The 25,784-nt window shown below is 38.0% G+C and overlaps 1 protein-coding gene across 1 annotated transcript in view; it reads left to right on the forward strand.

Annotated features, from left to right (window-relative positions):
• Window positions 1–25,784, forward strand: part of NMNAT3 (nicotinamide nucleotide adenylyltransferase 3) — a 59,728-nt gene that overhangs the window by 16,534 nt on the left and 17,410 nt on the right. The window contains exons 3-5 of the mRNA XM_088131960.1: window positions 1,570–5,703; window positions 16,150–16,333; window positions 22,483–22,592. Coding sequence (XP_087988086.1) covers window positions 5,595–5,703; window positions 16,150–16,333; window positions 22,483–22,592 — 403 coding nt within the window. The 5' untranslated portion in view covers window positions 1,570–5,594. The remainder of the gene's footprint in view (window positions 1–1,569; window positions 5,704–16,149; window positions 16,334–22,482; window positions 22,593–25,784) is intronic.

Below are 25,784 nucleotides of genomic sequence, written 5' to 3' on the forward strand. Positions count from 1 at the left end.
TAACTATCAAAGAAAAGGCTATATTTCTAAAGTATTTCTTTAAAGCAATAATCCTTACAGCTGTGTATCTTCCTTTGATCTGATGTTCTACTTCAGTGTCTTTATTTAAAATGCAATCGATTTTCTGAAGGTTGGTTTATATCTGAAGATCCCAAATTTAATAGAATTTTTTATGGTGGAAGTTGGAAGATTTCAATAATTATTTATAAAGAGATTCCAATATCAGAATAAGAAACATGTACTGCAAATATACTAAGCCGTATAGCAGCAAACTGCTTTCTGCATACGAAGACAGATGAAAAACACACAATAATTTGGAATATATCTAGTCCAGGTATTTGTGGGCTGAAATTGTTGTTAAACCCAGGTCCATAAATGTTTTCTCTGTAAACTGCCCAGAGTCACTTTTTAATGAGATGGGCAGTGACAAATTTTACACACACACACACACAATTTCCAATTCCAATTCCCACCATAGTACAAAACAATCAGACTGTATGAGTGAGATGAGCTAAAGCATTTGAGCTTGCAGGGAAGAAGGATGATCCTTATCCCCAAACATGGCTGGAGGCTGGTGCAAGTAGGAAATCTAAGAAATATCTGCTTCCCATATTTTCTTCTCATATATTAACCACTTTCTAGATGTTAACAGAGAAGAAGCTAGTATAATCTTAGGGAGAAGGGACAAATGCTTTTCCAAAGAAGGGGGACTGTGACTAAGAAAGCTCACCACCAGGATCCCTACAGATGACATCCTCTTAAAGGAGGACCCAAAAAAAGCCCACTCTTCAAGATCTTATTGGACTAGCAGAAGCAGTGGGAGCAGATGGCCTTGAATATATCTGAGTCCCTAGCCATGTAGATCTTTATAGGTGATAACCAGAACCTTGAAATGTAGCCAGTGCAGAAAGTAGCCAATGCAGCTCCCAAAGCAAACTTGGCACTTATCACTGCATTCTGGACCATTTGAAGTTTCAAGGGATCTTCAAGGGCAGCCCTACATGCGGCACATTGCAATAAACTAGGGGTGACTAAGGCATAAGTGACTGTAAGTAGAGCCTCTCGGACCAGGTAAAGTTGTAGCTGATGTACAAGATGTAATTATGTGAAGGCCCTCCTAATTCCTGCCATGTGCTCCTCAGGCAGGAGTTGAGAGTCCAGGAGGACTTCCAAAACATGAACCAGTTCTGTATGGGGTAGTGCAACCATGTGCAGAACCAAAAGTGGGCACACTAACAAGCACAAGGACCCTGCCCACTTCCCCAGAACCAATGAGCTCAAATTTTTCCAGATAACCATGCCAGTGTATGCTTCACTTAATTCTAGAGGACCTGTATAGCCAGAGTCCAACTCAGCATATCCAATCAATGTATTTGACAGATGCCTCAAATTGTCTTCACAGCAGTCCTTTAGATCAGTCTCTAGTCCTTCCCTAAGGGAAGGATCAAGCCACCTTAAAGGGGGCCATAAGTCAGTATCATAAATGCAATAAGAGTAGAAAAATAATTACATTTTGTTATTCTTATTGTTGTTACCCATGCTCAGTTGGCTTCACTCTGTTTTCCTCAGCAGTATTCCTGGCTTCTCTTCTGCTGCTTTGTCTCCCAGACTCTGTTTGAAAACCAGGAAGCTCTCTGGGAGCCACAAGCATTAAAGTCTCCTAGTACCATAAGTCTGGGGAACTCCCATGTCAGCCTGGCCACAATATCAAGCAATTCAGGTAGGGAATCCACTGTGCAGCATAGAGGCTGGTACCATAGCAGCAGTCCCATCTGATCCTTAGAGTTCAGCCTGAACAACGTGGTTTCACATTGCATTATCTGCATGGTAGCATCTCTGAAAGATTTCTGGGAGTCTTAGATAACTGTTGCCACACCACTGCCCGGCCCCACGGTCGTGGGTGGTGCCACACTCGAAACCGAGGTGAGCACATTTTTGAGAGAGGAACATCCCCCTCTGTGCCCTGCCAGGTTTAGTAATACACATCCACTTGGTCCTTGATGAGGGAGCCCTTATTCCAGGCCACCCTGGTATTCCTTAGCAGTAGCCAAAAGCCTGGGCCATTGAGGCTCTGATGACGAGGCAATGGAACTAAGCACTTGGAGAATCAGTATTAAACACCAAGACCACTTTCCCTGCAAACAGCCCATTCCCAGTCTCCCACCATATCCCCCTTGTACTTTACCACTATGATTCTTGCCCTTTCCCTCTGACACAGAGCTCCCTGGCCCCTACTATCCCTCCCCTGTATTAAAGGACCCCATCTCACACTCTAGTAACACAACCATTCAGCAAACTGGCTAAGCCAGTTCTCATGAATGCTTCTACCAAGCACTCTACATTCCTAGTCCCAGATAGTCAACCACCTCTCCAATCCAGCATACACACACCACACACCTTTCCCTACTCGCTCTCACTGGATTAGCTAGAAGTCTAAATTATACCCAAAAACTTTTCCAAGACTGGCAACTGGAGGGTGCCACTGTCTAGTATGTCATATGCCCGTTACTGTAACCTTACCATAAAGGTAGTGTTAATACCCATAGTTGGGGCTTCTTGTCTGGACTACCTTGAAGGGCTGACATCTATCTTGCCAAAGTCTCAAAGTACATCTCTCCCCTTGCCTTTATAGTCCAAGAAACCAGGGAGGGTCCCTTCTGAGATGTTTGCCATGCCCCCATTCCCTCTGCGGGCTAAGCTGCCTCTTATCTCACCATTACCTAGTCTGTGCCTCCTCCTGTCTCTCAAGGACATTGCCACAGACCATTACACCACCAAGGTTGCCATCATTACTATCACTTAGTTGAAAAGTGATATTGAACCCAATTAGGCACACCACTGCTGCCCCCTGGACACAGTTTGCTACCAGCTCCATTGCTACCACAGTACCACTGACTCTTTGGCAACTGAGTGGTGGCATCTCCAGACCAGCATGCATGCCACCAAATAGATGATCACTAATGTTGCCACCACTGCCACTCTGCCAATGGTTAACTTTATAATGCAGTCAGATGCACACCCAATCCAGCATTAGATCACATGCTGGCTTCTGAATAGCCTATCCTCATCCCACCATCCAAAAGATCATTCTGAAAGCTCTGTTCATCACCAGTGACCACAACTCTCTGTTGTGCAAGCTGAAGACCTTCTGATTTCTCCTCAGGGCATCACAACTTCCAGAACCAGCATATTTTTACCAACAACTTGGTATTTAGCCTTGATGCCAGTACACAAACACAAAAATAAAGTTGATAATCTGTTTTTGCTATAAGGAGAGTGCCTTCCTCTGAAGATTCTAGGGATATTTCCTTTCTGTTTTCTTTGCAGAGAATATTGTTGAATACCAGAGCATTCTGGTATTCTGGGCTGGAGAAAATGATATACTTTTCTTTTATATTCTTTAGCACAGTTAAGGAAACATTCTCAAAAGGAAAATAAATAGTCTAGCCTTATCTTTAAACAGAAGAATCCTATTTTAACCTGTGGAAAGCTAGTTACAGAAGAAGTTTCCCTTGAGAGTTAAAAGGTGTCCCCACCCCACCCCCGTTTTTTTCTTTGTTATTATATTATTCAATCTTATAGACAGACAGCATTTTGTATGGAAGTCTTTTTTGTATATAGACTGATATAACTTGAGTGGGGCTAATACAGTCAGTCTGACTTTTTTCCCAAACCAGTGCTTCTACTATTTCCAATGTTCAGAATATAAGTGCCATTGTTTTTATAGCCAAAACTTCACCATCTATTAACTAGGAAGAATTATCAGCAGGCTTGAGAAAAAAACCCAAAGGTTTATGGAAATGCAAAATAGCTTTAGAATTAAAACAGCCCCTAAAGGGATGGGACCAAAAAGGTCAAGGAGAATGAATTGAACTTGATAGACATGGTGTGCTGAAAAAGTTGAAGGGCAGATGGAAAACTATGGGGGAATGGAACAGTTCCTAGAATCCTGACCTGATTTTGTTTCAGGTGCCAATTATCTGTGCAGTAGAATCATATAATTGGCCAAGTACATTTAGAGCATCAAGTCCAACTCCCTGCTTAGTGCACAAATTAAGAAACCAAGGATAGGTGGCTACTGAATCTCCATGTCAACACATCTGGTGAAAAGAGCCCTTTGCCTATCTGGGTAAGTCATCCCATTATTGAATTTGTTGTTAACATTTTTTTCTAACATTTAATTGGAATCTGCCTTCCTGTAACTTAACTTCATAATTCTCTGTCCAAGAAGAGATCTTGACTTTCTTCTGTGTGACATCCATTTAGGTGTTTGAGGAATGGCTATTACATCTTCACTCTGTCTTTTCTTCTTAACCCTAAACATGCCCAGTTCTTTTACACTAGTCCCCTGACCATCTTTGTTGCCTTTCTCTGAACCATTATTTTGACAGCATGGTGCTGACAACTGGATATACATAGTATTTAAGGTGGCATCTGACCACGACAGAATGGTTGGGGTAATAAGGCTCTGTTGATGGAGCCTAAAACTGCCTTTGCCTTTTTGTAGCTATTCCACACTGCTCATTCACATTCAGTTTGGAGTCTACTACTTTTCTAAGAACTTTTTTTTTTACAAGTAGCATTAACTAACCAACTATCCCTTTTCTAACACAATGGCTTGCTAAGTGAAGAACATTACATTTTTCTCTGTTACATTTTATTTTGATGCTTTCAGTCCATTTCTCTAACCTAACAAGATAGTTTGAACTTTATTTCTGTCTTCCAAGGTATTAGTTATCCCACCCAATATTGTGTCATCTTCAAATCTGATAAGAAGTCCTTGTATTTCTTCATCCAAGTCATTAATAAAAATCTTGGAAGAGTATAACATTCAGCTAAATCTTGTGGCACCTCACCTAATACCCTTATCCTGTTTGAACAAAAACCATTGGTAAGCCCTCTCTTCTCTGAGTGCAGCTTTTAAACCAGAAATGGGCCCTCCTCATAGATATACCATTCCATCGACATTTAATCAGAATATTATAGCATACTTTGATAAATACTTTTCTTAAACCAAGATACATTAATGTCAATAGGATTCCAACAATGTACTAAGAAAGTTATCCAATAAAAAAAATTAGTTAATCTGGCAAGATTTGTTCATGAAAAAGCCTTGCTGACTCCTGGTAATTATCACATTGTTTTCAGTGTATGTTTAGATTGATCATACTTGTTTTGGAGTCTTTTCAAGTATCAGACTGATTGTTTGGTAGTTGTCTAAATCCCCCTTTTTGAAGATAGAGAGATGTACACATTTCAGTGAATGTGTAGGTTTCAGCATGAGTAATTATGACAACCTTATCCAACCTGTGTCCTTTCAGATATTTTGGAGTATGCTATTTGTCATCCCTGGTTATTTTGGCCATGTCAGTTAGAGCTGAGGATAGTTATTGCCCAAAATATTTGGAAGGATTAAATATGCATGCATTCAGTTGCTTGGTTACATTATTTCAGTGGTGGTTTCTGATTAAAACATTTATTAACTATTTATTATTTTGAGAAATGATTGAGAAAGCTCTGCGTTGGATGAATTGTTATGATTGTTATTGTCCCCTTTCAGATGAGTGAAGTGCTATTGAAGATTGCTTGGCTCAATGAAGCATCTGACACCCCTCATTCTTCTTGCCTGTGGCTCCTTTAATCCCATAACAAATATGCACATGCGTTTATTTGAACTAGCAAGAGATCACCTTCATCAAACAGGTTGGTTTATTAATGCTTCCAAAAAAATGAGTGTGCTATGTTGCAATAATGGATCATTTGGATCTCTGAAGTGGGGCAACATTCCACATTCCTTCAACACATTTTAATTTCTGTTAATTAAAAGTGCAGGACTTAGATCAAATATTTCACAGCATCTAAATAGAAAGTTTACACATGTATTCCTTCTTGAAATAAAACTGACAATAATGAAATATAAAATTATTCCCACCAGTATAATTAAGTTTTACCAATGGTTCAATAGAATAATTGCAAACTAACGTGTATGAAAGGGGTCTTAACAACTCTCCCTGATTCTCTCTCTCTCTCTGTTTGAGGTGCTATGAAAGACTGCAATGTCCCATCTGTATGATAATTTTATCACTTAAGCTGAAGAAGTGATATAGTCTGATTTTAACTAGGAAGAGAAATCAAGAGGAAAAAAAAAACCCTGTGTCTTCATTATGACTTTGAACTGTTTTTTCAAAATGCCATTTACAGAAGAGGAAAAGCTGTGTTTTAGCTGCTTCTGCGTTCTACTGTGATGAACCAAGTAGCTAATGATCCAGGTAGTTGACTGGGTCATCTTCACTCAGGCACTAGCAATGATCTAAGATATGGATGAGCAGGTTCATTCAGTCTCAAATATCACTGATAAATGGACTGTAAGACATGAATGCTTGGAAAGCATCAGGAAATAGTTCACAAGCAATAGCAATCAATGATGGGCAATCCAGAAATGTTGCTGTCATGGTATACTGCAACACAAAGTCACTCACAGTTAAGGCTTAAATTTCAAAGTTAACCAGAACCTCATACAGTTTCAGTTGTCAGTGATAATGCAAATAGTGAACAATGGTATCTGTGTTAGTTGTGGAAATAGAAGATAATTCTTACAATGCTAGATAAGATTTTAAAGGGACATCGGGTTTTTTTCAATGTATTTCTTTTTTTTAATTATTTCTTATATTCTTTTGTTGACTCTTATTGATGGTACTTGTAATTGAAGATTTTCCCAAGAGTAGAACATGCAGCTATATTGAGATACTTTCAGTGTTTAATGAAGAGCTTTCTATTTTCACTTTTGTCAATATTGGTCTCTTTTTGTAGTGTTACCAAAAAAAAAAAAGGTTGGTATCTAAATTATGTTTAAATACCTTTATGTTTCTTGTTAAAATTAAATAGACATCTTTGGTGACAAATGGCTTTGTCTTGGAAATAATAACTGAGTAAGGGGCCTTAAGAAACTGTTAGAATCAAATGATACTCTGGATGTCTTCATGCCTAGATGACTTAAAATTATTTATATATATTTATATACACACATACAGTACTGTGCAAAAATTTTAGGCAGGTGTAAAAAAATGCTGTAAAGTAAGAATGCTTTCAAAAATATATATTTTGATTGTTTATGTTTATCAATTTACAAAATCCAAAGTGAGCAAACAGAAGAAAAATCTAAATCAAATCCATATTTGGTGTGACTGCCCTTTGGCTTCAAACCAGCATCAATTCTCACACTTGCACACTTTGTACATTTGCACAAAGTCAGGGATCTTGTAGGATTAGAGTCAGGTGTATGATTAACCAATTATACCAAGCAGGTGCTAATGATCATCAATTTCCTATGTAGGTTGAAACACATTCATTAACTGAAACAGAAACAGCTGTGTAGGAGGCTTAAAACTGGGTGAGGAACAGCCAAACTTTGCTACTAAAAGTTGTGGAAGAGAGTTTCATGTCACAGATCATACACCATGGCAAGACTGAGCACAGCAACAAGGTAGTTCTACTGCATCAGCAAGGTCTCTCCCAGGCAAAAATTTCAAAGCAGACTGGGGTTTCAAGATGTGCTGTTCAAGCTCTTTTGAAGAAGCACAAAGAAACAGGCAATGTTGAGGCCCATAGATGCAGTGGTTGGCCAAGGAAACTTAATGCAGCAGATGGAATACACATCATGCTTACTTCCTTTTGACATTGGAAGATGTCCAGCAGTGCCATCAGCACAGAACTGGCAGAAACCAGTGGGACCCAGGTACACCCACCTACTGTCCAGAGAGGTCTGGCCAGAAGTGGTCTTCGTGGAAGAATTGCAGCCAAAAAGCCATACCTCTGACGTGGAAAGGCTAAGTGACTCAACTGTGCACAAAAACATAGGAACTGGGGTGCAGAAAAATGGCAGCAGGTGCTCTGGACTGATGAGTCAAAATTTGAAATATTTGGCTGTAGCAGGAGACAGTTTGCTTGCCGAAGGGCTGGAGAGAGGTACAAGAATGAGTGTCTGCAGGCAAGAGTGAAGCATGGTGGAGGTTCCTTGCACGTTTGGGCTGCATTTCTGCAAATGGAGTTGGAGATTTGGTCAGGATCAGTGGTGTCCTCAATGCTGAGAAATATAGGCAGATACTTATCCATCATGCCATACCATCAGGGAGGCATGTGATTTGCCCCAAATTGATTCTGCAGCAGGACAACGACCTCAAACATACAGCCAATGTCATTAAGAACTATCTTCAGCGTAAAGAAGAACAAGGAGTCCTGGAAGATGCACTGAAGATGTTACCTAGCCGGGTAATGAAACGTTTGCAGGAAAAGAACCAAGCTCAGAGGACCCCAAGGACTCCACAGTCCTGGAAGTGATGGTTTGGCCCCCGCAGAGCCCTGATCTCAACATCATCAAGTCTGTCTGGGATTACATGAAGAGACAGAAGGATTTGAGGCAGCCTACATCCACAGGGATCTGTGGTTAGTTCTCCAAGATGTTTGGAACAACCCACCTGCCAAGTTCCTTCAAAAACCATGTGCAAGCATACCTAGAAGGCTTGATGCTGTTTTGAAGGCAAAGGGTGGTCACACCAAATATTGATTTGATTTGGATTTCTCTTCTGTTTGCTCACTTTGCATTTTGTAAATTGATAAACATAAACAATTACAATATATATTTTTGAAAGCATTCTTACTTTACAGCATTTTTTCACACCTGCCTAAAACTTTTGTGCAGTAATATATATATATATATTATTCAAAGCATGGAATCCTATACTACAGTATATTGCAGTAAACCTCTTTCTCTCCACTCAGAGCAAGCTTACTCATTTTTTCATATTTTTATGAGGCAAGACAGAGGGTTGGATGGGGCTATATGAGGTTCACACAGACATTTCATTCCATCTAATTCCCTTTTTGTTTCTTATATCTGCATGTGTAAATGGAACAGGAGGGAAATGAGGTTGTCTTGAGTTTTATTGGATCTCTCATCCTGCAAAGACATGTGCTTATAGTAGTAAAGTTCATGTATATTCTCTCTTGAAGTTTTCTTTGAATTTTATTTACTTTTATGGGGTGGAGGAAGGATTTTTTCATATTTATCATTTAACACAGTAGTTTCTTCATTATCTCTAATTTCTGTTAAGGAACAAATTCATGTATGTTAATGATGTTCTCTCCTATTCATACGGATGGACAAATTTTATGAAGTCACTTCTTAAATATAATGGATAAGTCTATATATTAGTGAATAATGCATCTTATTATATTTTATCATTAATCTTGTGAAACCTTATTTATTTTCCATGCCTTATCATGCTTGCTTAGGGTTTTTGTTTTTTTGCCATAATGTGATTCAATTTGTTGTTCTATGAGTGCCTTTTAGTACTATGCTGATGGTGCCAAATATCCTTTTGCAATCTGTTAGGGCTAACGCTCTCCACTCACGTGTTCTCTGTACATTATTATCTTGCACTGCTTGCTACGATTTAAAGATGTCAGAAATGATCTATATATTTTACCTTTAATGAAATCTTTCTCTGTAGAGTGAAATCATGGGAAGAATGTAAAATGCACTTGGGGAGAAAATACAGGACTAAAGGGTTGCTCACCTAATATTCTGAGACAGATGCGTAAATGTGACTGTTATTTCTTCTTTCTGCTTTTCTGGACACTAACATTTTTTAAAAGTTTCAAACTTTGATTTCAGATAGACTATTTGAATGTGTCATACCTACTCTCAAAGCTTCCTTTTCTGTTGGTCTACCACAATGATTTTTTCTCCTCCCTCCGCGTACATACATTCAGAGGAGGTGTGTTCCATCAATGCCTACTTTTGTTTTTTTTTCTGCTACTGACCCCTTTAAAAATCTTTAGTTTGGATCAGCTGTGTAGAATAGTTTGGCTTCCCAAGCCATTATTTCTGTTCCCAACTAGCTAGTTAAGACTCCTGGCTGGCCCACATATTATGCAGTATATTGTGCTGTCCAATTCTGAATTTGCAGCATATGCCCTTTAATTTAATTATTTAATATCCAACAGCAAGAATGGCAATGAGCACCGCTTATCAGACTTCATTGCATGGCAGCAAGAGCATAGACTGACAACTAGTGGTCTCACTAGCTATGTAATTCCCAAGGTGAATTGACTGAGCTTGATGCAATTCTTGCTCTGAAAAATTATTTAAATTAAAATGCTGTGTGTACATTAAAACATGCACTATTGGCTGAGATTGCAGCATTTCTTTCATGTTGTGGTCTGCTATTGCTCAAGTTTTGGTAGGTGGCTACTAGTGCTGCTGAATTGGCTTAACTCATTTCAGCCTGCACTGACAGCAGTTGTCCGTAACATCTGGGGGTTGAACAGATTTTCTTATCTGGAAGCCCAGCTGGATAAATCTGCCCTCCCAAGAACATTCTCCTGAGTAGACTGGGCCCTTTTTTTTAGACCAGCAAGATACTACATCATATCACTTTTCCAAAACTCCAGAGGACACTAACTTTAGCACACTTTAGTGTACTTCCTATGATAGTTCTTGAAGGTGGATATAAAAAAATTCCATACAAGTTAAGTTGTGCCCCTGTGGAGAAGGGTCTGTTGAAACACAGTCCATGTGCTATTATATTGTATTTTTAATAAGGATGCAAGGGTCCATTTCATCACTCCCCATGTTTTGCCAATTGTCAAAGCACTGGCCAGGTGCAAGGCAAGTGGTTCTTTTAGAACCAGAGACAATGAACACACCAGCAGGTGAGGGGATTTTAAGCTTTATTGTAACTCTACCAAACAGATTTAAACAGGAATATTTGATACAAAATTAGCAGATAGAATTAAACTGAAATACAAAAGCTTAGTATAAAAGCATAACATACCAAGCAAGATGATAAAGCTCTTCCCCTACTATGGGGAGCTACCATAAGATGATAGTAGAGAGACCACAAGATGGCTTAGGTAACACAGCTCCTGGTACCAAGGCCTGCATCCACGACTCAAGGGGCAATGCCAGGGTTTTTATCAAAGTCTGACACTGCAGTCTCATGACTCTGTTTCTATGGTACCAAGAAGATCTGACCTTGACTAGATGTTGCACCTGCTGATCATGTGAATCAAGAGTCTGGAACTGTATAGATAGGCTAGTACTTAATGTAAACAATTCTGAAGGTTTCCCTCCCCCCCCACTTCTAAGTAAAAGTGAAAAACAAGCTAGCTAAACATTATTATGACCATTAAGTGAACTTAACATGTACAAGAGAAATCAAAATATGTCACCGAAACTCCTCGAAATAACAATGGTCTTCCGCATTGCCACTATACCCCATTAACAATGGTCTTCCGCATTGCCTGAAGTATCCAGGCAACTCTTGATTTATTCTGTGTAGAGTTGTTATTATCAGACCAGTATGATTCCATCTTTATGAACATGGCCAGATTTTGATACACTATCTTCAAAACTAATGAACTAGTCATGAATTGTTTTATTTTGTTCCATCCGCTGCTGATTGTTGTCTTCTGGTCAGTGGCCATAATAAAGATATGGATGTATGGATGCAGCTCTTGCTAAGAGCTGCTTTGTTTGATCAGCAAGTCCTAGGTGAGGCTGAAAGTCTTGATCTGACCACATTATATTTAAAAAGAAAAAAAAACTCTGCTTCAATATCCTCACTGTTTTGGAAGGAATAAATGATTATCCAAATATGCCACAGCATTTAATACTTCATTCATCTGGCAAACTTCAAAATAAAAACTCATCAGAATTGTTAAACACATAATCTATATTGTAATACATTCTTGCCATATGAAACTATTTGCTGTTAGTTTTTCTTTAATATTATATAGTTACACATTAAATTTTGTTTTTGGATGTAGCATTTGCAATGTAACATTTTTCAGATTATACTATCCAAGATCTTGTTCACACTGAAGATTTTTTAAAATTTCAAAGCTGTACATCTATGTATTTCATTATTACATCACTGCCTTCCTCTCTAATTCAATTGATGAAGAGTAATCTTAAAGCATCTAATATAGAGACACAAGAATGGATTTAGCTAGCGCTTGAATGACAGACCTTAGAATGCCATATATATAAAAGAGCACTTCTAGATACATTAATATTCTCAGGCAGCGATTAGCAATGTAACATCCACCAGACAGACAGCCAGACAGGACAGACGGAGAGGACAGACAGACTGTTGCAAGACCTTATTTGGGAATGCTCAAATCAACGTTTGGTGATATTGGAAAAAAAATGCTATTCCAGGCTCTCCAAGAAACATTTAGATTCTTACCTTTTTGTTCTTTGTGTAATTATTTTTTTTACACATTTGTATTGTGATAAAAAGTTTTTTAATTACAATGATATATACTGTCACTAGATAGACATGAAAGGCTTTTCCAGCAGCAAGATGTAGTCCTGATAGCAGCCATATGAGAAATTGCCCTTTAATCCTCATAACAGATGCTGAACGTCTTTTGAGATTGCAGGTAACAGGAAGGGTGTGTTCTATGTATTCTATCTATTCTTCTCTTCCTCTTTTTCTCAAGGATTTACATCCTATTTAAATCAGCAGCTAAGTAACTGAAGGAGGAAAATGCCTGATCCCAGGTGCCAGGTTAGTGTCAGATTTTATTAATGTCATAGCAATTGCTGGCATGAGTTTAATTTTGATTTCCCATTACAGAATGAAACTTGGGAAAATTAAATATTGCATGGTAAAATATTTCTGTGTAATCTAAAGAAAAGGTTAGAGTTTTATTTTTAATAATCCTCTTTAGTCCTGCAACAGTATCATCTTCAAACTTCTGAAATGTAGAGGCTTCTGTAAACATAAAATAAATTGAAAACCCTTTATGTTGTGTTTCTACTCTTAGTTCTACTCTTTATTAAACAAACAAAACTGCATAATAATGGAAGGTAGTTCTCAAAAAATTGTATCTAAAGCTTCAATAGTATGCTTCTTTGTTTCATTGTGTATCCCGTCTCAGTGTCTGGAGGTGGTGGGTGTCTGGATGGGGAATAGCAGGGCTCAGTTCAACCCTAGCAAGACTGAGCAGCTTTGGGTTTTAGGTCTTCTGGATCCAATGATTTTCCATCTTTAGTTCTGGATGAGGTAGCACTATTCCAAATAGAACTGGCATGCAATTTGGGAATCCTCCTGGATTTGCACCTCCTGTTCAAGGAACAGGTGGCCAGGAGGGCTTTCACAAACTTTATATTGTACACCAATTTCACCCCTTCCTGGGTCAGGGGGCACTGCACACAGACACTCATGCTTCCAAGTGGATTATTGCAATATGCTGTACATGGGACTGCCTTTGAAGAACATCTGAAAGTTGCAATTAATCTAAAATGCAGTGGTACAAGAAATTATGGGTGTGTCTCAGTATACCCATGTTACACTTTTGCTTCACAAGCTGCATTGGCTCACAATAGTTTTCTAGATGCAATCCAAATGCTGGTTGCTGCCTGTAAAGCCATTCATGGCATGGGACTGGGATATTTGAGGGACCATCTCTCCCCAATTGTTTCTACCAATTCCATTAGATCTGCCATGCTGCAGGTCCCATTGGTTGAAGAGTGTCATCTAGTGGGACTCAAGAAGTATGCCTTCTCTGTTGTAGCACCTGCCCTTTGGAAGACTATTCCACCAGAGATTAGATTGGCCCCAGCCCTGCTGGCCTTCTGTCCTTAAGGCATGTCCTTAAGGCATGGGGTTTAGAGGTAGTTGAACTGGCGAGTTGTGTGATTTTGATCTGATGGGCTTGCCCTTAAGTGCCATTTTCCCTTTGCTTCTGTTTTCGTGTGCTTTTATTATTTTTGTTATTTCATGCGCTTTTATTATCTTTGTTATCATGGTGGTTTTTTTATTGCTTAGCTAGCTCAAATTGCTTTGCAAAATGAGTGGCATATAAATCAAACATTTATGCTGCAGTCTGGGACTCACTTTCTTAAGTTTTACCTTTGATTGAACTCAGTGAGACTTCTAAAATGAAATTTGCATTGCCCATTCCTCTACTGTGCAAATCCTTCTTGGCCTTTTATGTAAAACTCCTGGATTATAATTCTAATAGCTACTTAATTATCTCCTATTACTACTGCAATATGTTCTTCTCACTTCTTTACTTAGTTTGCCCCTTGAACCAGGCATAGTTTATTTAACAATTTTTTTGCTTTCTCTTTGCTAGGTTCCTCAATATTTACAAGTATAGCCATTCATTAAACAGGTCAAGAAGCCCATGCTATCACTACTGAAGGAATATCAGCCCTTTGGGAGAGCTTTTTTTTCTTCCCTTGTTAATTTAGGACTTCTGTGTCCAAATGAAAGGCAGCAGAATAGAATAGAAGCCCATGCTAGTGAACTGGTATCATCCATTCCTAGAAAGAATTTTAATTAAGATGAGAAAAATCTGTTCTAAAATTTCAGTACAATTAGTCCTCACTTACTGATGGTAATTGGGACCAGAAACTCAGCCGTTAAGCAATGCAGTCATAAGTTGAAAAACCACATGACTATATTGCTTAGTGACAGCAGTTCCAGCAGTCCCAGTTGCCATCATTAAGTGAGGACTGCACAGTCCTTAAGTAAAGATTTCATGTTACCATAACTTCTGACTTCCTGCTGGTTTCCCCATTGACTCTGCTTGTGGGAAACTGGCAGGGAAGGTCACAAATCGCAATCATGTGTCTACAGGGATACTGCACCAGCCGTAAGTACAAACTCTGGTCATAACTACCACTTATTCAGTGCCGCCATAAGTTCAAAAGTCACTGAACGAGTGGTAGTTAAACAAAGACTACCTGTATTTTATATTGTACAACTTCAGTGACTTGGTGGAAAGACAGTATATAAATGTATAAATAAACTTATAAATTCAGTAATAGGTTTTGCATTTTTAAAGCCCCAGATTACATAGTATTTTCTCTGAAAAACATCTTTAGTAACAGGTGGTGCTACAGCTCTCATCCAATCATAGTACTAAGCTAGATAGACCAATGTTAAGTAATAAGGCTATGCAAAGCATTCAAAACATATTTTGCCATGTGTGTTAAATGTGAACAAAGGCTCTGAATCGTTAAAAGAGCCCAGACAGGGACAGCTTTCAAAGCAGCTGTGTGAACGTCACAAAAGCTGCAGCTACTCTGATGATTCAGTGAGATGGTACATTTGTACGAATGTGTATTGAAATGCTTTGCAAGTCCTCCAAAAAAAAACCCCTCTGTAAGTGGTAAATTTGGGGCAATCATTCTGACCTGAACAATATCACAGTTGTTGTGGAAATACTGGATCCACTGCTTTGAACTCATGGAAGAAAAGTGGGTCTAAATCTGATATTTATTTTATGCATTTGATTTATCTAGCTTGAAATGTTCATTCAGTGCAATTTGGGGAAACAGGTGGGAATTTTATTTCATGCAGTTTTGCTTTCCTGTGTGCTTTGCTCTTTATCCAATTTTATAATTTCTAGGAAAAAAGTGTTCTTAAACCCCACATTGACTTTTATTCATCTGAACTGTGGACTTTATCATCTGCTTTGAAATAGACGTTAATTAATTATATTTCAGTACATTCTTGGAGACACTTTACTTCACCTTTTAATTAACATGGTCATTCATATAGATGAAGAGCTGGCAGCACAAAATATTAATTAAATGTAGTCCCCTGTAGCTCTTCACACTTGATCTAAAAGTCTGTGATAACTATTTTCTTTGCTTTGGCTAACACTTTTATGAATACTTGCGGAAAACATTTAAAACACATGGCACTCTTGCTTTATAATTAGTATAAGATTTTTTTTTAATTAGAATGCATTATACCAAGAAGCAAATAGTGGTCAGTTAAAGCATACATCAGCTAGGCTATCTTGAAGCTGTTCTTGAAGTTCTGGTAGATATTTGAATTAAAAATTCATTAACCCAATCTTCAGTCTTTCTAATCCTATACATTATAGATGAAAAATGTTTCTATTTGCAGAGCACTTTATGCTTATCTGCTTTTCTTTTTAGTAATGTCTAATGAAGTTAATGTTTCAGTAATAGAACATTCAACAGTTTAATTGCAGAAAAGAAGGAACAGTTGTTTTTATTGTTTACGCGATGAAGAATTTCTCAGTTTCTCATTTATCATTATTACAAAAAATATATAAAACATTGAATTGTTTGTTTTGTTTTGTTTTTTCCCTACCAAGGAAAGTATCATGTGGTAGAAGGTATAATTTCACCAGTTAGCGACAATTATGGGAAGCAAGGATTGGTAGCAGCAAAACATCGGATAGCAATGGTTCAGCTTGCAGTTGAGACATCTGACTGGATCAGAGTGGATCCTTGGGAGAGTGAGCAAAGTCATTGGACCGAGACTCTCATAGTACTACGGTAATATTCTTGATACAGACTGCCACTGATAGTAGAGTTTAGTCAAATATTTTAGTAAACAGCAAACTTTGCTTCACTTAGAAGCAAAACAGGTTGTAAGAGTCCTCTCATACACAGAGGAAAAGAATAAGGTAGACTAATAGCCTTTAACACTCCCTTTTTCTCCTCCTCCTCATCTTCCAGTCAGACATTTTTTTCTGATTTCTTATTCTTTCCAGGGCTGAATATGATGACATTTCCTTTGACCCAAGAGTATGCCTGGGAATGGTAATGTGTTGCTATCATATCTAGGTCCCAAAACAGAGGATTGTGCTGGAACTCATTTGATTAGTGAAAATGCAGGATTCTGAGTATTCTCTGAGAATTTTCTTCAGTTTAAATTTCTATAAACAAGTGTGTAGGTCAATTTTATATATAATTTATACTCTGATGACCAAGGAAGGATTTTTCTACTTGGCTAACGATCCTTGTTATTTTTTTCCTAGTACTGTAATGTATGTTTGCTTGGGGGAAAATGACTTGATTTTCATGCAGGAAATCCATTGCCCTCTGTCATACCACTGTCAGCACAAGGGAAGTTGCTTAATAAATGGCCAAGGCCTTTGAAAAGTTCTGACCAATTTGTCTCCATTCCTATCAGTTCCTCTGGACTGACTATCCCCCCACAAAAAACAATGTAAACAATAAAGTATGGGTGGATATCCAGCAAATTGCAGTTAACCAGCAGATCAAATATATCATGTGACTTATTCATTGATGTTATTGATATGGCTGCCCATTTAACACAAGTGATTCTGGGTGGTGTACAAGGATTAAACACACACAAATATTCTAGTACACATTAACAACTTAGAGTACTATTAATCATTTCATACCCTCTTTCTGATCAAGAAATGTCTCCACTGAATTATAAAAATAGCTGATTAACAAAGTTAAACTCAATAAGGCAAAAAAGTAAATAGTAAACAATACACTAAGAGAATACATACAGTAAATAATGTATAGAGAATTCAAATGTGGGATGCAGTGAACTTCCATGTAATCCAGAAATGGTTTCCAAATAAGATTAAATTGTACATCAATTTACTTTTTAGATATGAAGTTATTCAAGACATCAAAACATATACTCTCAGTTTAATTAACCATTATTCCATAGAGGAGGTCACAGATCTTTTCCAATAAAAAAACATATAAAATCCTTGTACCTGTTATGCAATGCTAGTTCAGTGTATTTTGAAGAAATACTATATGTGGTTTGGTGAAATTTAATAAAAATATATCTGGTTGAGATGGAATTATGACTTTTAAGATTTGTTCCATTCTATGATGAATTAATTTCCAATATTTTTGAGCTTTGCAACATTGCCACCACATATGGAAAAAAGATCCAATCTGTTCATTGCATTTCCAGCATTTTGAGGAAAATAAGCCACTTATTTTGGCAATCATGACTGGAGTAATATACCAGTGATAAAACATCTTATACTAATTCTAAGTATAATGTTTGAGGTGAATTTAATATTATTTATTAATTGAAATTTCCACTGTTCCATCTGTTTAACAGTATTGAAATTTTGCATTCAGGTTCTGAATCTAAATTGTGTCCAGCAAATGTACAGTATCATGGATTATAAGATTTCAAATTCAGTCAAATTCCTCAGTATTCCCCCTAGTTTCCCTAAAGGGGGAATACTTCTCTCTCTCCATGGGGTTTGTATATTTTAAAATTTTTAAACTTTTTGATGTTGCATTTTAATAATCACTTTTTTATCTTTTATAATGATTATTTTTACCTATTTGTTTTATTTAATTGTTGTACACTGCCCAGAGTCACTTTGTATGGCTATATAAGTGTGATATATAAATAAATAAATAAATAATAAAAATTCTCTTATTGCTGCACTTATTTGAGAGTATTGGAACCAACTGAGCGTGAGAGAGAACTGGGTAACAAAAGACACGAGGGATTTTAATTTTGTCCTATTAATAAAAAAACCTTGTAATCTAAACAGATGAATGTCTCTCTCTTGAACACATTTTTAGTATTTTCTTGAACATAAAAATAGATCGTAAGAAAGCAAGAGGGGAGTCTGGACTTATTCTTTTTCTGTATTATCCCAGGCATTCATATTAGATAGTCTCTAAAAATTGTTTATTTCTACATATATCAACCCAAATATATCTCAATCTGAAGTTTGGAGCTACTAGGCCACCTCATTCTTTTGAATTGCAAATTTTGAATGTAATCCTTTGTCTTTTGTTAGACCATATGTAATTCATTACTTATCTATGCCAGTTGTTTAATAATTTATTCTCAATAGCAACTGAAATCATTTGAAATAGAAAATTTACTCTTGGTAAAATATTCATTTTAACCACTACAATTCTTCCGAACCACTAGACATCTGTAAAGTGACCTGTGGGTTTTGCGCATTGTTTCCTAGGATTTCCACATTAATTCTAGGTTAGCCTCATGCTGAATCATTGGTGGATTATAGGGTACTTCTGGAATTACACCAAGCATTCTCCTCTTAATAAAAAAAAAGGGTCAATTGAGCATATTCCTTTGGAGCACTATAATTTCAATTTATTTTCAACGTATTTCATCATTCTGAAAAAAGATGGCAGTCTCAGACTTATACTAAATCTTTTATCACCTTAATGACTTCTTTGAGCTCTTTAGCTTCAGGATAATCTTGGTTTCTGGTGTGTTTCCTCTTCTGTAGCAAAGGCTACAATTTGCATATATTGGTTCACAAGATGCCTACCTTCATATAACCATGGTACCCTACCACCCTGATCTTTGCTTTGCTTTATAGTAAATGGTTCCATTTACCATTTGTTTTACAATTTGGTCTCAAGATAGGCACTAGAAATTTTGTTAAGTGCAGATATCTGTTGTGGTGTTCCTTTGCCTCCTTGGTATTATACTGTTTCCTTATCTGAATGACTAATTCTTAATTGCACCATCTTGTTCTGAGCATTCTCACCACATCTCAGGTGCTTCTCTTTTAACATGTCCTTGGCTCTGGGTCAACTGTGAGTAGTCTTGTCTTCTTTCTGTGCAGATTATCAAGTGTATAGGGCAAAAAGCAATGCTCCCAAGAGAACTATCTCTTGAGTCCACCTTATGAAAAGTTCTCCAAGACTGTAAGGGTTTTCTCATACTATCCACACTGTACAAACAATGCTATGATTATTTGATACATAAACAAGATGGTACAAGGTCCATTCTGCTTTTAGTTTTTTTGTTCTACATATATGTCACTGGTATGTCCTATGCTCCATATTTATCTTAACAGTTCATATGCCTGGGAATGACAACATTCTCTCTGAACGATTCAGCCACATTCAGTTGCCCAGTCACAGTTGGGGATACCAATCCTCCTCAAATTCTGCTGGGGGAATTCTTAACGTGCATCCGTTTGCATTTTGGAAAAACTGTTAGTATCTAATATCTGAATAAAACTTCAGTCACTAAGCAGTGCCTTCCTTTTCTTGAGGAATGAACTTCTTGTTCATCTTTTTCTATTAATTCCCCTTTAACTAGAGTTCTTGTGAAATTCCATAACAATATCCTCACAGCACTGTAGTGACGTCAACAACAGTTCACTCTTCTGTTGCATCTTGCTTGCTGGAACTGTCTCCATCTCCTAAACCATCCCAATCTGCTCATCATCCATCAGGGACCACCTGCACCTTGGTTTGCTCCTTTTCACATATGGGTAGTCCTCACTTAACCATAATAGGGACTGGAAAATTGGTTGTTAACCAGGGTGGTTGTTAAGCAAGTTACCATGTGATCAGACCTGATTTTATAACCATTTTTACAATAGCCGTTAAGTGAATCAGTGGTCATTAAACAAATCACATGGTCATTAAGCAAATCACATGGTCGTTAAGTGAATCCAGCTTCTTCAATGGACATTTTTTCTTGGAATTTGTTTCATGACCATGTGATTCGCTTAACAACCATTGTAAAAAAGGTCACAAATCACAATCATGTGACTGCAGAGTTGGTGCGATGGTTTGCAATAGTCATAAGAGTACAGTTTGTAAAGTGCTTTTTCTGAGGCCATCATAACTTTGAACCATTGTTAAATGGTTGTTAAGCAAGGACTATCTGTATTGAGGGATTCAGTCTTTCCTCTCCTCAGAGCCAAGGTAGATGAGATCCTTTAGACTTTCTAGAGGCTGTTCACAAGAGCTTTTTTTACATCCTAAGTGAAAATCCTGTGCCAGTTTTTCTAATCTCTTGCTAATGAAAATCCTTCTGCGTCTTTATCTGCTAGGATACCTGCTGATCTCTTCATGAAATCTTTCTTTTTCTCTCCCTGTTAATGAAAACAACTTTTGAGTCCTGGCTACCATTTCTATCCATCTCCTATGATGGAACATGGCTTTTCTAGCAGTTGTGGTATCAGCTTGTCAAGCAGGAAAGTAAGAGAGGACTTTTTTTCCCCTAATTTCTCCATACCAATAAAGTGATTGTTTCATTCTCTATCAGAATAATAATAGTAATAATAATAATAATGTATTAAACTTGTATGCTGCTAGAGACCTTGCCTTTTACTTTAAGCAAATACTTTACTTTAACCAAACCATTCCAAAGGGACTAGCATCTATTTTTGGCTATCTAAGGCCTCTCTAAAAAGCTGGGTCTCTCTCTCTCTCCAGTGGACAATCGCAACCATCAAGCCTTTTTTATGAGTAGGCCAAACAATAAAGCTTCCACTGGATTTGCACTCATTCTATGAGAATGACAACATCTGCAGTCTTCCTTTGTGGAATTAGATTTATCAAAGCAGTGCTGTGCAGCTACTTGGGCCTTACTCTATACTTCTTTGAAATACTCTTGACTGGACTTCCATTCTCGGTGAGATGCAAACTTTGGAAAACCAGACCTTTCTCTGTCACCTTAGGACTACCAGACGCTGTTCCAGGTAATAAGCTAGCTACTCACCCAAAGACCATGATTGGAACTGGAGTGATCATTTGAGAATTCACACAGTCTGCCCTCACTTGGTTTTATGTGACCGTTTCTTCTTGATTACACTGTGTCAGTCTCAGAAATTGAAGATGTTTAGTGTGAGTTGCAGTTAGTCATACATGGTAAGAATGGGGGGAGGGATGCAGGGGCTCCTACCAAGAATTCTGTAAACTCTAGAATATTATGAATGGGCTCTGTTCAGATACATGATCCATCTTTGTATGTTCATAGTTGATCACTTAAAGGACTCCAGTTGCAGGTAATTCGTTATTTCCACTTTAGGGGAAATAAGTTTGAAAGCCTTCTCCTCCATTGCTCCCAGGCTGTGGAATACAGTCCCTCAGGTATTACATTTGTTTCCCATTCTCTCAACATTTTTTTAAAAAGTAAAAAATCAGTGGCTGCATCTCTTTTGCCAAGGTTTTAATTATTAACAGATTTTAGTACCTATGGAAGTGTTAATTTTAATTTGTGGGTTCACTTATGATACTCTATTTTGTTTTTAAATTTGTGAGAAATCAGAGTAGAGTGTTGGGGTATAAATTAAATAAATTAAAACACACTAATGTTACAATAACGTTGAAAGCATTATGAGATCAGAGGTGCAAAACGTTTCCCTTCTGCACCTAAGGGCCTCATTCTTCCCAGGGTAGATGGGAACAGAAATATTACTTTTTAGTTGTTGCATTTTGGGGAGTGGGGGAACTTAAGGCAACCCTTAGAACTTCTGAAACTCTCTCCCACTTTTGGGTCAACATTCCATACAAAGCTTGACATGAGCCAGCAGATGTTTGGCACCTTGTTTTAAATTATAAGCAATTATTAGCAATTATTTAATAATACATGAAATTTATTTTTATTTTATTTTGTAAAGAAGAGATCCAACAAAAATACTATTTTATGTCATATATCTCCTAGGAGAGTATATAAATAACAAATGTACAGTCAATAGATGTTCCAATTGGGCAAGAATATGAAGTGCTGTGGACACACATCTTTCAATGCACTGAATTAATCTGGCAACTCTCCAACCCTCTCATTAAGCTCTGACCTGAAGTACACAACAAGCTGATTGAATTTTAGAAACTGCCAATGGAAGATAATCACAAAATGTATCCCTGAGAGAATTACCTTATACTGAGACCTTTGTTTTATACAGGCACCATTACAAAGAGCTACTTAAATCACACAATATCAGAAAACTGCCTGGAGAAAACACTTGGCACAAAGAAGAAGCAGCTAAGTCATCAGTTGGTTCGTCAGTTACAGGTTTGTTTATGCTGTAACTTAAGTAGCACTCCTTGTGTAAGTGATGAAAGCCTGTTACTTTTAACAGATATGCATAGCTGAAGTTAGACATTCAACCTTTTGGAAGCTAGAGCTGATGGTCAAAATTAGGATAATAATGCCTCAAGGGAAGCAGCTATAACTGAGCTTTTAGTGTTCAAGTGTGAATGCATGGAAGGGCAGAGGTGGGAGGGTGAAAATAATGTCATGAATGTCTTCATCCTCAATGCAGAGCGCTATCCCAAGCATTTGGGATTCCCAATGGAAAAGCCCTGTGTGCAGAGTTCTTTTTTCATGTTTTAATGAATGTGCATAGATTGAGGCAGAGACTGTCACTGTAATAACACAATAAGACCGAAATTAAACATTTAAATTGGCTCAAACTGTGTGGGAGTTTGTATGTACAACTGTGTGTACAGGGACTATATGTACATTGGATGGGTGGCGTATTGATTGTTTCAATTTATATGGCCTCCCATCTCAAATTCATGACTTTGGGTGGCTAGCAACAGTTAAAAACACCATTAAACATAACTATAGAAAGATACATAATACATAATTGGCAGCTGAAGTAAAAAAACAAACCAACAGCAAATCAGTACAACCATTGCACGGGCTGTGCTGCACATCCAGATCCCCAAGCTTGGTGACACAACCATATCTTTAAGGCCTTACAGAAGGCCAGCAGGCCTGGGGCCAATCTAATAGCTGGGGGGAATGTGATGGACTGGAATGGAGGAAGGGGGGTGAAAACGGTGCTCTCGTCTCCAGAGCAATGCTCTGGAGATAAGCGGAGAAAGCTGGCGCATCCCTAAACATTCCAGAAGATAGTAGAGACTTGTGCCTGGGAACTGCTGGTCAGTCTGAGAAGATTTCTGTAAACAGGTGCTGGCAAATAAACCTTGCTGATTGAACCTGCATGGTCTCCAGGAGTTCTTTGGGCTAGGCCTGACAGGGGATGATGTTCCAGAGGGCAGGCACCGTAACAGAAAATGCTCTCTTCCTGTGTTCCACCAGATGGCACCCATAACACCTGGACCATGCCTCTCCTCCTGGACCTAATGAGATGGGTTGACATAATTGGGAAGAGGCAGTTTCCTCGAATAATATCTTTCTGGAAAGCCTCTAAAATAATATAGATAACAGCAATGTTTGTTTTCTGTTTCTTAGCTATGTGCATTTCTCCTAGTTGTGCTCACTCTTTCCTGAGGGTACTTTAAACGAACATTTAAACTAGTATTACATAGTCAAGCCAGGACAGATGTTCTTCAGCAGAGGTGTACATTGATCTACATTCTAAGGGGAAATGGTGATTTGGAGCTTGTACAAATGCTCTTTCTGAATCACCTTTTCTCTTTGGATCCAGTTCATGGCACAGCCCTATTCTTCAGCCACCTGCAAGCAATGAATGATTTCAAATTTACTACTCCTAAGTTACATTTAATCCCATGCATGCTATTGATTGGTTTACCTGATGTTAAGTATTCCCACATATCTTGTACCTTGTATTAATATTATTATAATTGTTTTGTGGATCATAGAATGTAGTCACATTATAATGTACAATCATATTTTTCTTCCATTCCATGGTCCTCAATAAAAAACCAGTAAAAGGAGACAGAGAGAATGTATAGTCCTTGTGGATTGTGCCATGAAATTAGAAGGTTATAACTGCATCAAAATTTGAAAGCTAAACAAACATTGTAATAACCAAGAGAAACCTTGCCTCTTAAGCTGCACTAGAGGCAAACATAAAATGTAAAAAAAATCTATCCAATAATCATAAAATCAAGATATTGACAATGGAAAGCTAACGTTCAGTCACATAGTATCTGTCCTGGAATGCCTTGGAAGACAGAGAATGGCCCATTTGACAGCTTTTGCCAAATTTATAAAGTATGACTTCAGATATTCTTTAACTTGCCTTGAAAAGAAGGTTAAGCTGTTCTGAGCTTATGTTAAGGATCTGATTCCTTCTGAACAAGACTGAAGGTCTGAATTCATCTGGCTAAGGAAAACAATCCATCTTTCAGTCTCTGAAACCTATTCAGTAAAGGAGAGTGATGCTGTTCTATTGCATTAAATAAAGAACAATAAAAAAGTTATTTTTTGAGGAGCTGGACCTCAAAATGTAGGAGAAGCCCAACTTACTTAAAATGCCCATATGATTTATCTATCCTTAGTTACCAACTCAGTAGTTCATATTTGAATTGTCTGCTTTGGAAGCTAGTGGTTGTATGTACTGTCAGGTCAAGTGATTGTTGGGTATCAAAGATGCCAAGACCAATTTTAAAAATATTTGTAGAACCTTTCAGCATTGATCAGATTATGCATGGCTTTCAAAAGCTCTACCCAACAGTGCATTTTGTTAGCTGGAGAAATTGGAATTTTGGGGGATGTTGTAGAATTTCCTTTTCTTAAGTGGACATGACAGAGCCCTCAAAGTTACTTTCTCAGCCTATTAAGAAAACAATATTTCTGTCTTCTTCTTAGTTTAACATATACTGTACCTTGAGAAGATTTCATTTATTTGCAGTTTGCCTTTAAAAAATAAAAATTAAAAAAATCTATTCAGGTATTTTTAAGGATTCTTACTGTTTTACTGCTCTTTCACCTTCAAACTAACAGGGGAGGATGGGTGGCTGTTGTGATCTGGGAATCTCTAGTGGCCTTCAGGGGCATTGCTCCACAAGTTTCTGGCTGTGAGACACTGTTTATTAGGTTGGGCACCCGTGAACAGTTGGGAGTTCTGCTATTGTACCAGCCTCCCTGCTGTGTGGTAGCCTGCCTGCCTGAGCTGCTGGAGGCCATCTCGGGGCTGGTGGTGGAGTTCCCCAGGCTTATGGTTCTGGGAGACTTCAACCTACAGTCCCTGGGACGGTCCTCGGAGGCAGCTCAGGAGTTCATAGATACCATGGCAGCCATGGGCATGTCTCAAATTGTGCAGGACCCAACCCAAGACAGTGGCCACATGCCGGATTTGGTTTTCTTGTCGGAGCAATGGCAAAGTGGTCTGTGGGGAGATCTACAGCTTTCCCCATTCACGTCTTGGTGACCCTGAGTTTCTCCTATACCACCCCCCTCTGCAGGGAGGCTGGACCCATGCAATTGGTCCGCCCCCGGCCCCTGATGGACCCAAAGGAGCTGGGAGATATTCCCATGGATCTGCTGCAT

Source organism: Python bivittatus, unplaced genomic scaffold (genome assembly GCF_059951505.1).
Source record: "Python bivittatus isolate LINGU-HERP-01145 unplaced genomic scaffold, Pbiv_v1 ctg000980_np1212, whole genome shotgun sequence".
Classification (NCBI taxonomy): domain Eukaryota; kingdom Metazoa; phylum Chordata; class Lepidosauria; order Squamata; family Pythonidae; genus Python; species Python bivittatus.